This window comes from Ornithodoros turicata, chromosome 5 (genome assembly GCF_037126465.1).
Source record: "Ornithodoros turicata isolate Travis chromosome 5, ASM3712646v1, whole genome shotgun sequence".
NCBI classification, from domain to species: domain Eukaryota; kingdom Metazoa; phylum Arthropoda; class Arachnida; order Ixodida; family Argasidae; genus Ornithodoros; species Ornithodoros turicata.
Window position 1 is genome coordinate 75554259 of NC_088205.1, and position 13401 is coordinate 75567659.

At 46.1% G+C, this 13401-nt stretch overlaps 1 protein-coding gene across 1 annotated transcript; it reads right to left on the minus strand.

Moving 5' to 3' along the window:
* Positions 1 to 7211: 7211 nt before the first annotated feature.
* LOC135394829 (nuclear pore complex protein Nup54-like) lies at positions 7212 to 13378 on the minus strand. The gene is made up of 12 exons (XM_064625844.1): positions 13243 to 13378; positions 12959 to 13060; positions 12548 to 12787; positions 12359 to 12484; positions 12091 to 12278; positions 11287 to 11474; positions 9691 to 9887; positions 9462 to 9610; positions 8945 to 9052; positions 8692 to 8811; positions 8515 to 8628; positions 7212 to 7447 (listed from the first exon to the last, which is right to left on the minus strand). The coding sequence occupies exons 1-12, from the start codon at positions 13334 to 13336 to the stop codon at positions 7331 to 7333; spliced, it is 1743 nt and encodes a 580-aa protein (XP_064481914.1). The 5' UTR covers positions 13337 to 13378; the 3' UTR covers positions 7212 to 7330.
* Positions 13379 to 13401: the final 23 nt, after the last annotated feature.

A 13401-nucleotide genomic window follows, 5' to 3' on the forward strand; every position in this document is an offset into this window, starting at 1 on the left:
TCCAATCGGCGTGTTTTAATTGCGACCTGTCGTCGGACGGAGATGATCTGGATTAAGCGTGACGGCCAGGTGCATTTGGACAATTAGCCGACTTGGAATGCAGTCGGTGCATTCGAAGGGGGCTTCGTACTTGCACAACTCGATTAGTCCACGTGGCAGATAACTTTGAGGCATCCTTCGGGACTTGCCTTCAGAAATGTCGTCTGCATTTGATAAATGGGACGCTTATTGGTTGCTGATTAGCAAGGATGGCGAGCATGGCGAGCATGGCGAGCACGGCGTGAAGGGAGTCACGATGAGAGGAGTACGATACTTCAGGCTAGACATACACACCGCTGTTGTATTTGTCTTCCATCGAGAGAAACTTTCGTAACGTGCTGACTGAATAACTGAATTCAGAAAGAAAAAAAAGAAGTTTGCAGACCTTTTTGATAGGGCGACAACAATGGCACTGCAGTCCGACACGCCTGTTTCGTGTTCTACCAATTTGTTATCAATTCCTTGATAAAAGTGATGTCTGTACGACAACTGCGCCTTGATGAACAGCATTGTATGCATCTAAGCATAAATATTTCCTCTAAGTTACTTTTAACGCAGAGAACGAGACTTGGAAGGCTTCTTGCACACCTTTAAAATTTCCTTTAAAGAACGCTCTGCCACATTAAAACTCTACGTGAGGTGAAACCTTCTTTACAGGACTTAACGCCACACTTGCACGCAACAGGGACACACACGGAAGAGATGGTTTTTTCTTCACTCTTCGCAATGGCAACACATTTTTAAACGCAAGAATGCATCAACACACCCGTGGCGGAGGCCTGCTGCACTATGCAGTCGGCACCTTTCACAAAACCCTTAGGCCTTAATCACTCCGCAAACACTACCTCGATATCTCCTCCTCCTGAAACCGACACGCTTCGTCTGCCCGCAATCCAATCTCCCAAACAATACAGCCATGTTCCTCTCCGAACCGAAACCGGCGTCCCCACAGACGTTAGCAGACGACACAGAACAATAACAACAGCGCCCTCAGCGGCCGTTACTTTAATTAACAACTCGTTCCGGAAAAAGCCGATTGAAAACACACAATTTCAACGGAGAACGAACCCAAAAAAAAATGGCGTCGTCCGGGCGTAATCATAAATACGTAATCTACGCCTTCGAAGCAAACGAACCTTTTGTGACGCGCTGCGCACGCGTTACAGCTGAAAGTGACAGCCGAAGCTTTTAATGAAGAGGGTGCAACAAAGGCGTCGACTATCCTCTTAATTTGGGCCATTGTTTCCGTCGCCGTCGATATGTGGAACTCGCTGTGCCAAACAAAGGCATTTCTTGTTGCTGGGCAGGACACAAGCTAATATGGTTGAGTTTCCGAGCCTTGTTCCGGAGATGACACTTTCTCTCCTGTTCTGCAATGATCCTACGCGATAACGGGAATATATTGCGTGCTGTCCAAGAGCGCAGTAATTGGGTTCTCATTTTTCTTTACTTCTTTTTTCCTTTTTTCCTCTCCCTCTCCTTTGGATAACCAAGGTTTCTGCTCGAGTTTTTTTTTTTTTTTTTTTCTGGAATAATACGAACCGAAGGCCCTCCCGCGTCGTGCGGACAACGATTGTTTTAAAGCGGATCCGGCACTTCGCCCCAGTTTATGCCAAATAAATGTGAAAGACAATTAATTGCATCGGTACGAACCTGCGTTCTAAGTTTCATTGCGAAAGTTGTAACAGACACGTAGAAAATGGGTGCCGCCAATACCGAAACTACTTCGGTAATTATTACCGTAAATTTTTTTAGTTTCCGTTTCTATTACCTTTCCCTGCCTGGAATCATTCCGGGAACAACTCGACAATTCTTTAGCAGCAGACCTTTACCTCACCTTCAAACTTCAGCAAACAAGTTTATACGACACTCACAACCCGCGCTATAAACGTAACGTCAAAACTATAGCGTGAATAAACGGAATCAATCTTCCAAAAATATAAAAAGCAGCTCGTCGTATAGGATGATAGTAGCTCCCTCTGACGCGCAGGAAGAAACTTTTCGCCCCCCAATTAAATACGACTTTGTGACTATCCGTAATTACTGTTACGAAGGATCATGCATATTCCACGAAACCATCTGCTATGGGGAAAGCTCACGTAACAATACAAGTATTTTAAAAATATATATATCCGCAAGGAAGGAGCGCAAACTAAATTCTTGCACCATCCTTCCAACATGCGCACGAACCGTATATTCGCGCAAACAGATAGAAAATTTTTTCCCCTTAAAATAAACAAATAAAGAAAGACGGGGAAAAGGCATCAGAGTGAAGCAGAACGGCTCGTCTTTGGTGTTTCCTCCTTTCCATAACGGACTATAATTAAACTCTATACCAGCGAGACAGAGGTATAGCCGGAGAGGGAGTGGGGGAAGGATTCCTTCCCCCAGTCAAATTAATCAATCAACGATTTAATGGCCGTGACAGAGATAAATGAGCCCAACTTGAGTCCCGGCCCAAACTCGGCCGCTTATTATATACGGATGCTTGATTAACGACTTTCTAATTAGTAAGGGGGGGGGGGGGGGGGGGACTCACACGTACGCCCCCTTGGCTCGCGTTGTCGCCGCGAATTTGCAATAAAGGAAGAGAAAGCAACCGGCTAAGCTATCTGGGGCGGTGGGATTATGGGACTTTACGGCTCTTTCGATATGGATAGGAAGGAACGTGAGAAGAACCACGTATTTCCGCAAGCGACATTTTCCAGAATATCCCAGCGGAAGACGGGAAGTGTCGCCGTGCCGTGCGCAATTATATTTTAGAATATATTAAAATAGAGGAAGGCCTTCTCGGCATTTCCAAACGCTTGCTGGGATACTGAACACATAATTAGTTATAGTTAGGGTTTCTCGTTTTCGGTATTGACCGAAAAGCGCCGAAAACTGTTCGCCGGTAACTTTTCCGCGTGTTCGGCGAGAAAAGAAAAAAAAAAAAAACGCCGATATCCGCCCCGAAACCGCCATGTGCGTCTTCCGGAAAAGTGTCTTTAATTCCCCGCTTTTAGTCAGCTATATTCAAACCCACCAGCGTGAACAAAAGAATGCGAAAAGTGGGCCAGCGGAGGCGTAGAATCCCACGAAACGACGAGCCCTAGAGGCTAACATTCCCGAAGCTATACTAATCCAGAAGTTCCGGTCAATTTCGCGATGAAATGTCTCAACAGTTTACAACAACTCTTTAACAGTTCATGTAAATATTCCATGTAAGAAAAAATAAAACAAACTTCCAAACTTCAATATCTTCTGTTGCAAGCCACTTGTGAAAGCGATCTGTCGCTGTTGAGCTTTGGGCATCCCGTGAAAAGTATTGGCCCGTGCTCGCTTGCGCTGCACTGGACTTGCTGCCAATGCCTGTGCTAACGTGGAGCGGGCATTCTCGGACTTAAGTATTTTTCACAAGAAAGAGCGGTCCGCGCGATGTTACGTGAATCTCTGAATATGTACATGACCAATGTACTACAACAAGTTCAAGTTGTACACGGTCGGCTGCAACGAATCTTACGAGTAATAAATAAATTTCAACGTTATTCCATATGCTTCACGTTTTTCGCCTTTTTTTTTTTTTTTTTTTGCCGTAGATAACCTTATCAGAAATTTTTTCGGCGAAAATCGCCTGTTCTTGGCGTTCGGAAAATTGGCTATTTTTTTCGCCGAATTTCAGGAAAAATATTCGCCGAAAACTAGAAACCCTATGGACCTTCAGGACGGTGAGGGGCTACAATATCGGCGCAAGAGTGGCGGTGCCGTCTGGCGGTGCGTGCTGTACAACATCATATTATTTCAACGAGCGTAAGCACCAGCATCGCATATCGTGAAAAGCTTTACAAGACAGACAACATACATAATCGGGAAAACGTGTCTATTCTCTCTTCTTACTGCCGATTTCGGTGCTTTTCGGGGCTTAAACGCCTGCCTATTTCGGGTGTTTTTGGTGCCTAGAAATCCGGGCCCTAGTTACAAGGCATGAGAAAGTTAAGAACGTCCCGAGCAAACGCACTTTATCGGACGAACTGTAGGAGAGGGTGTGACGTCTCGTCGCAGATTTCTGACAATAAAGTGAGAACGACACAAAAGCTGCGTGTATCGTAAGGAACTCATAGACATCTGCGTGATATATTGGCACCTCGTGCATTCAGTGCCGTACAGTGAAGTGCATGTTCAGCGGAGACTCTATCGCTTTGATATACAAATGACACCACTCCAGGTACGGGGCACGACAACTCGTTCAGTGAAACAGTTCAACCTGATGTCAGTTAGTGGAGACACTGAAGCCAGCACGTATATAACGAATTATTGGGATATTGCGCGCAGGACCGGCGAGAGAACTTACGGGCCCCCGGGCTGGGTTTATGCTCGGGCCCCCTCTTCACGTCTCGATAACACAGCGTTTCTTCTTTATATGATTACGACAGGCATCCGCGGGCCACTGAAGCGGGCCAGGTCGCCATCCCCGGCTGCCCCATCCTCTCGCCGGCCCCGATTGCGCGCTGGCTGTTAAGTTCGGTCTGTCAAGCCTGGACTCCCGATCACGAAGCCGTACTCTTTCGAGTCAACAAGTTAAGTCCGCCGATCAAGAAGAGAGACGTCTTTAAAACGATGCCAGTAAAGACACTTCTTGGGGTCTCATGTCCATTCGTAGGGGCAGGAGGGGGCTCATCGCGTTAGTCGTAGACTTCGAGCCACAGAGAGAGACAGAAAAAGGACGAGGTTACACGACAATTGCGAAAGTCGTTCATGATACGCAGAGAACTGCGAAATAGAGCTCACCCTCGCCTTGGATTGAGCAATCGGGCGGTGTGCTCTGGGACGCAATGCATTTCACGCGATGCGCACTACCCGTCCAGCGCACGCATAGATCGTCGTAGTTCAAGGTATCAGGACAACTTTTATGCATTACTGTTATAACGAACTTTGAATGTTACGAACCACTTCACAACAACTGTACGTTTTCGTTAAAACGGTAACGACACGAAACAGGACACGAACAGCAGCAAGGAAGGTGCGCGGCTTACTTCCTTCGCCTGCACACTGTGAGTGCAACATGGCGGAAAACATACCGTACTTGAATTTGTGGATGGTCGAAGTTATATCAGCACTGAGTTGACCGACCAGTTTTGTTTTTCCTCTTCTTTTTTCGCTGCGGCGTGCGTGCAATGCGAATAAAATGAGCTCCTGCGAAAGAGTGACGAGTGCAGATTGACCTCCAGAGCGAGCACGAGCAACACCACCTAGATAGAGAGAGCCTGCTTACTCGTCGCCATGACGTTTAAGAGTGAGCCAATGAGGATCGTGTCTTCAACGGCCGTAGCCAATCACGTACGTGCTTTCAGCGGTCGTGGCCATGAAGACGAACCACCGTCGTCTGCGAGTTGTGATTGAACGTCCCCGCATACTAAATGGGAAAACTTGGGAAATAAAGCGGAAAAAGGTCGCAATCTTTCTCAAAACTGATTTTCTGGAAAGCGTCTTTCACTTTTTGTCTACATATTTAGGTCTGCAGGTTCCAGGTGAGCTGCAATCATTTGCGGGTTCTTGGATTCGCAGAACGGTGAATCGCAGTAGCGGACGAATTCTGACTCTTAATAGAAGGAGAGGGAGAGGAGGCAATGAGCAGGTCTTCTGTATCTAGGTGGCGTTGGCACGAGGCCCTCTGATCCGCACACCTTTAAAAAATCCTCCACTCGCGAAAAGAGCGCGTCGGAGGATGAGGGAACATCGTGACGTCACGTGGTCCCCGGGCACGTGACTCGTAACGTAGAACGGCACAGCGCAAGCAGGTACGAGGCGCGCGTGAGCTGAGAAGAAAGAAAAAAAGCACGGGGGGGGGGGACTTCTCTACGTCACGCGAGGATCGTGTCGGCCGTCTGCTTTCTCTGACTGTTTCTGTAAATTTGATCGCGCGGTTATAAATTATAGTACACACCGTAGAGCGCAATTATTTTGCACAGTGGCTCCTGGTGGAGAGCTTGACGAATGGGATTGGGCTTCGAGCCATGTTAAAGCAGTACAAGGGGCCATCCAAAATATTTTTAGTCTAAGACACCTGATGAAAGTTTATGCGTCAATTAGCGAACAGCAGTTTTGATGCATGTAGTTTTTTGTTGTTGTTTTTTTAAACGTGCACTAACACAGCCACGCTCGTTCACTCCCGACTCGCCCCACGGGGTGTAATGAGGAGGAGGAAAAGGACGACCTATCATGGCATAACGTCTGCGCGGTCAGCGCCTGTCTTTTTCTTTCTGCGTGTGGGGGCTTTTTTTTTGTAGTCGGTAAACCTGTTCCCTCGGGAGGCGGGGGAAGGGGGGTATTAGGAATTGAAAGGGTGACCGTGGGCATTGGGGATTTCATTGTCCCGCGGGAGTTTCCCTTTCTTCAGAGCGCTGAACAGCTGACTAGCAGACGAAACTCTGAACAAATCAGCGAGCGCGGACGGTGTAGCGTCGGCGCAAGGTCTCAGGCTGGTACTGCTCTCCACCACCGGTTCGCACGGTAGCTTCTTGCGGCCTACTTTAAATTCGATTTCTGCGAAAATTATGACTTTGTGGGGTGAATTACTTCTCATGGTGCATTTTACTGGCTTACTTAACAGTTTTATAAAAACAAAACAGGGTATTAAAAATAACTTCTGGGCTACTTTAAATGTCACCTCACTGCTCCTCTAACCACCTGCTTTTCGCGACGGGGTAATACTATCCGTAACGAAAAACGGGTGACAGGAAAAATGCGGACAAACAACGTCTGTCGATACCTTGCTCATCTGCGTTTTTCCTGTCGTCCATTCTCTCGTGTTTCTCGCTACAGACCTTTGCCGCAAACGCACTTGCATTTTAATGGTTCTTTCAAGATGACGCTAGTGCCGAGAGGCAAATGTCTGGCCGAAACTAGAAGATTACCTTTTTCCCTTTTCTCTGATGATCTACCTTCCTCAATATATGTTTCCCCAGTAGGGAATTTTATTTGTGCATGATTTCGTGGGAGAATTTGAACGTAGATGAGCCCCTGAACAGTGTTTTGTTTATCGTTAAGAAATTAAACACCACACGCATTCGGTGTCTTTCCCCATCTTTTCAGCCGCGACGTTCAAATTACCGATGCTCATACGTGGAGAAACTTGAAGTACGCAAACGTCACCTGCAGAATGAATACTGTGTTACGCCAGAAAACACGAGTGATGGAGCAATATTCATCCCATTTATTCACATTTTGCTTCTTTGAAAATTTGTAACCATGGTTGTCGACGTATATAAAAAGAGAAAGGTATTTCGCCAAAGTTTCCTGGAATAAAACGGTGCTACCTCCTCTGAACAGCACTTTCTTGAAGGCCAGCTTCGATACCTTTCAAGTCCTCTATATCACTTTTTAATATCTTGATCAAGTGTCCTATCCCATCCTGTTGGTTCTTTAAATGCTGAAAAGATGGAGGTGCGAATCTTTCAACATCGTTGTGTTTTCAGCTTTCAGGTGCCGAGCATGATTGCTGTTACCGAGGAGAAAACGTGAAAAAAAAAGTGGTCCCCCTACGTTTCCAAATGGAAGGCCTAAAGGAGTGTTAGCAGGTTATGCATGTTACTTTTGTATGTAGCATCCACCCTCACCTGGCACTGCACCCGATAAATTGTTCCTCATCTCCGATTTTTCATCGGGCCATCTACACACACCATGATGCAACATGCAATGCATGTAAATGATGTCAATGCGTAATAAAGTAGCACCTGTTCCATGCTGCCATGCCATGTACCAAGAAGATCTTTTAGCCATTATGACTTACACTGTTTCAAGTATCGAGAGCAGCTTCAACGACAAACCACAACAATGTATGAGGAACAATATGAAGCAACCCCGTACGACCAATAAATATACATCCACATTTAAAGTTGCATAAGAGAGACGAGAATTTGAATTGGGGGAAAAATCTTAGCAAGTGCAGCAATCACTCTTGTGCAAGTCTCCCAAGCTTTCATTCATTGAATTTAGCTCTCTGTGGCAGGCTACCTCAGTAGTTGTGACCCTCCTGCACACATAGTATATTACAAGAAGCAATAATAAAACTTACAAGGTACTTCAATATATTATAGGGCAACAACCATTCTAAGCATGCACATAAGCGTCCACACTGAAAATTTTTCGATGCATTCACACACTAAGGTAAGTAAGGCGTGTGACACAGCGTAAAATATGGGTGCAATATGCATCCAACAGGCATGGGCACATACAGAGATAAGAAACAAACAAGAAGCAAACAAATACGTAAGAAAAAGCATATAGCCAACAACCAAGCCAAGCCAATACCATCCAAGTACCATAACCAAGCCAAGGCCATCAAAGTATCATAGAATGTCAAGAAACATTTCAAGCTATTGCTGAAAAATAATCGCTACAAACAGCTTTTACTGTTCATAGCCCAGCCAAAACCATCAAAGATAAAACGTCAAGAAACATGTCAAGATATAGTACTGAAAACGAATAGCTACAAACCGTTTTCATTTCATCGATGAAACGCTCATCCAAGCTACAGTTCACGGGAACACTTGAACAGGCCACCTGGTTATTCTGCATCTTTATCTGAGACACAAGCTCATTGAGACGTCCCTGTAAACGAGCCAAAGGGAACAATCGCATGGGTTAGCTCTACAAGAGTGCAAGAATGCTTACTTTGAATTGTGTGGGTGCACTGAGCTCTGCCAGAGTGGACTCCAGGACCACACGCAACTGTTCTTCTTCTGGTTGGATTCCAAAGCCCAGCTTCCGCGTGACTTCTTGACGGACCATTACCTGAAGGGGAGAGATGCAGCTGGGATTGACCTTTTCTTCTGTGAAGATGTTCATCACATGGTGGTAGAAAATTTGTGCAAAACAGCAATAACAAAAGCTAACGGACATTCAAATTATAATGAGCGTAGAGTACCTGCAATGTCCTATGGCTCAGCTCCGTATGCTTACGCTTCTGTTCCTCAATCTTGGCGATCGTCGTTGCCTGCTGGCGTTGAAGCTCGGCAATGTCTTCCGCAATTATCTGCCAGGGAGAAGAAAGATGTCACGTACGACGCTATTTCTTGTACATCTATGTGTATTTATACATTTCACACTAGTTTCAGGAGGGGAGACTCACTACTAAGATAGAACACGACTCAAAGCAACTTATTATGTATGGCACGAAAATATATTGAATTTAATATAGGTGTGGCTTTCCCCATGGAAAATTTACTCCAGCATTTTATTATGTGCACCATAACTGCATACGGTGCACACAATAATGTGAAGTCTTCCTGGGTCTATGCATTGTGTACTTTTGAGTGCAAATGTCAAGCGTCTCAACTTATATTTCCCTGGTGATTAAACTCCTCACTCATCATCGTCATCATCAAAATAAAGTTGTTGATTCGGGAACTGAACACATAATGAATGCTCGACACAGAACTTACATCCAACCTATTCTGGTGCTGCTTGATTTCATGCTCTTGAAGTTTGAACCTCCGACGGAGCTCAGCAAAACCAATCATGGGCACGGGTATCAACTTCTCGGGATCGGGGTTGTCGAGTTTTGCTTGCTGCCACAGCAAGGCGTCGATTCCTGCGAGTCGGGGAAAGGCCCGCTGCTTCATGCTTGCTCTAAAATGTCGAACCTGTAGGAGCTCCACAAACAGTTCATACCGCAAGGAGGGTTGTCGAGGTACTGCTTTATCCACTCTTTCGAGGGAGCCGCCTTTGGGATGACGTTCTGGACGCCGAGCTGGGTAAGTTGCGGCTTTACGGTCATCTGTCCGAGAAACTGTGACAGCTCGTTGGAAGGAATGCGACGCGCAGCGCCTGTCGGTGAACGCTCCACCAGGTAGATGACAAGTTCACACCTAAAGTTGGACGGGATGGCTTGTGTTTGAATTTTTGCGGAAATTTGTCACACAGAATTTAGTTATGGATTATACTTAGGGCCTGAAGTTTTAGGGAATTATTTTTTCCCTAAATTTGGCTCCCTAAATTCCCTAAAATCCCAGTATGCAAAATTTAGGGAGAAATCGGGCTCAGTTACTCAAACGAACTGAACTGGTTCGGTACAAAAGGTGATGTAACTGTGTTTGCTGCCAAACAAAGTCAGTGTGTATTCCTACAGACGTCACAGTGAGGGCAATTTGCCGGGTAAAAATCGGGTTGTGCCCTAAAGGGGCGACCTTCAATTCGGGGGTGTAAATTCGGGAAGGAGTCGGGTTAAACCCTAAAATTTCAGGCTCTAATTAAACTAAATAAATTTCACAGTCCAAGCTGCTGTAAATTTTGTTAAAAAGATGTGTGGAACAGTACATTCGAGGCATTTTTTAAATTTTTATTATGTGTAAGTGCCGCGAAGCAACTGTGAGCTAGCTATGAGTGGCGTGCGGATGTGGAAAGATGGAGAGAGGACAGCAGGAAGGAGTGGGGGACAGGGGGGTTAGTATCGCATCCTGGGCCGACTTCAGGGGGAACTGTGCCGACATTCGTCTGAAAAGTCTGCAGGAAAACCCAGGGAAAACCACAGACAGCACAGCCGGTGGTAGGATTCGAACCCACGACCTCACAGACTTCAGCACGGATGAGCGGGGTGCCTTAACCCACATTCAAGGCATGCTGATGACAGAAGGGTGTTAAAGGTGCTGCCTAGTCATGGTCACATGTTATAGGCAGTTTGAGGTCACGATGCTTTGTACACATTTTCTTTGCATTGCATCTGTGGCTTATCCAGAATCACAACTTCACAAGCACAGGGGCAGGCAGAGGTTACAAAAAGTTTGGTGATGTCAATATTACAGCGACACTAAAAGTTGAGGTAGCTCTATGTGTCGCTGCCGACATGCGTCGAAAGCTGAAATTAAAAAGGCTGTCCTGCAGGGGGTGCACAGGAAACGACGAAAGGGGGCATTTCGGAGCATCGGGGGGGGGGGGGGGGGGGGGGGGGGGGCCTGGACAAGCCACTGCATTGCATTATGCTACTGTTGGCAATGCTTTCCTACCAGTGTGAGTGTGCAGAATAAGTGTGCTGCGCAAACGATACACTACTGATTTCAAACGTCGGATAACAGTGGTTTCCTAGGTACCTTTTGGTCCAACTCAGAAAGAGGCTGCAATAAGGGTGAACATTAACTTCATTTTCATTTCATTTCTTTGACCCTCGGAGGCCTACAGGCACATTCAGTGAACAGTTAGGTTCAATAATGAATCTACTAAGTCTACGCATCATCTTGTTCACATACTTCAGAAAGGCAACCATGTACGTACTTATCCATAGCAAGTCCTTTCAGTCCATCAACGCAAACAGAGAGGGTAGGCTTGCTGCCAAGGAGCCTGTGCAACCCCTCAACGATCTGCAATTGTAGTGGCTGCAACTCCTCCACTTTCTTATGAAACACTAACGACACGAGACCTTCTTCTGGCTTCGAAACTGGCAAGGCACTGTATCCTATTGCCTGTGGGGGCAGAACAATACGGACAAAGTAAGGTTTGACTCAGGTACAGTCAACTCTCGATTTATGAACCTTCGATTTATGAATTCCCTCGTTTTACGAACACTAGCACGAGGAACCAAATTTCTTACATGCATTTTTCCCTCGTTTTATGAACCTCGACATTCGAATAATGAATGGAATTTCTGGGAACCAACTAGGAGTTGCCCAGCGTTTTTGCCCTCAATTTATGAACGGATCGTTCCGAGGCCAACAAAAACCTTCAAAGGGATTATTCGTGGTCTTATGAATGACGCCTGAACAGACAAAGCTTTTTCGAGGTATTGCACCCTCAGTTCTTAACCCCTCGAAATTCGAACAACAAACGGGTTTTTTGCAGAAGTGTTCCTGACCTCAATTGACACAGCGGAAGGCATGGTCCAAAGCAAAATTACACAATATCAACTCGGAAATACTGTTCCATTTGCTCGATAGTACTCACTTAACGGAATTTTTGATTCATGAATCCCTCGATTTATGAACGATTTTTCGGGGAACCGAGGGTGTTCATAAATCGAGGGTTGACTGTATAACTGTGCGTGCGAAATGAACAAACAAAATATAAAGATTGTGGCGCCACCTTGAAACGACAAAAGGGGTTCTCGGGAGTAAACACGACAGGAGGGGCGCTGGCCGAGAAGTACCCCTTCCCGGTTCCCCAGAACGCTTGAAGCTGGTTCCATTTGGCCAAGATGGGGTCCCGTTCGTCGTTGAATACAGCTGGCAGAGAGAGCGCTGCTGCGATGTTGGCAACATTGTTTGCCGGTGCTGTAAATGAAGAATAAAAGTAAAAAATTTCGGCACGAGTGTGTTACGTTATGGGAACCAAGCGAAGTACAAAAATGTACCTGCTGTTGCAGACGTTGGAACACCAAATCCGGTTGGTGCAGAGGCACCTGTCCCAAACCCAGTCGAAAACAAGGAACCGCCTCCCAGAAGGGAACTCTGTGTTGTGGTTGCTGCTGTTCCAAATCCTGAATGATGAGAAACATGTTTCTGAACTGTTCTCAACGTGAAGTTTTCCTTCGATAACGTACCCCCTCCTAAACCTGTACCAAATGAGAACCCTGGGGTAGAGGTCGCGGTTCCAAAAGGTTTGGGAGCTGCTTGGGTACCAAAGCTGAACCCGCTTGGCTGTCCAAAGCCAAAACCTGTTGCAGCTGTCGTAGCAGTCGTTGGCTGAGTGAAAGAGAACGGTGCACCTGTCGCTGTTGACGCGGTTGGTTGGCCGAAACTGAAACCTCCTGTAGTTGTGGCTGGAGTCCCAAAGCCAAATCCTGAATCATAAAATCAACTCAATTATCATGTCAAGAATAACAACAAGGTACTACTGCATTTCGGGGCTTATAAATAAGTGCGAAGTCTGCGAAGTTATGAAGCTTTTCTACTGTTCAATGGAAACTTTTTCGCAAGACTGAAATAGTTGCAGACGTGCAGACGCTTATTACCTGTACCAAATGTTGGAGCTGTTGTCGTAGTTGTGGCACCAAAGCCGGAAAATCCGAAACCAGTAGTTTTGGCCGGCGCTCCGAAGCCAAACGCTGTACCCGCTGGAGCAACAGGGAAGTAATTGTTTAAACATTCTAGCAACCAAGCAAAATGTAGCACGCACAGTCACAAGAGCCATCCGAATGTGGTGAACGCGGCGACGTTGTAAGTGCTTTTAGCCAAGCACCACGTGTAATATATGCCTTACAAAGTATTGTCGTCAATAATCAACCTATGCACGTACTCTGTGTTGTTGCTGGAGCCCCAAAGCCACCGAACGATGGTGTAGACGTTTGAGTTGTAGGTTGAAAACCGGAGCCGAAAGAAAAGCCCGCCATGTTGTTTCAGTGTTGTTGCCGGGCTTCCGTAACCGAAGGACCGAAGTCCCGTCAAAAACAGCTAG

Excerpts from the sequence above, each read along its gene's own strand:
- LOC135394829 (XM_064625844.1), bottom strand. The coding sequence starts at position 13,336 with ATGGCGGGCTTTTCTTTCGGCTCCGGTTTTCAACCTACAACTCAAACG. Across the intron at positions 12,788-12,958 it reads AGCTCCAACATTTGGTACAG|GATTTGGCTTTGGGACTCCA; the intron begins GTAATAAGCGTC and ends TTTATGATTCAG. Across the intron at positions 7,448-8,514 it reads TCATCGATGAAATGAAAACG|CATTTAAAGAACCAACAGGA; the intron begins GTTTGTAGCTAT and ends CCATCTTTTCAG.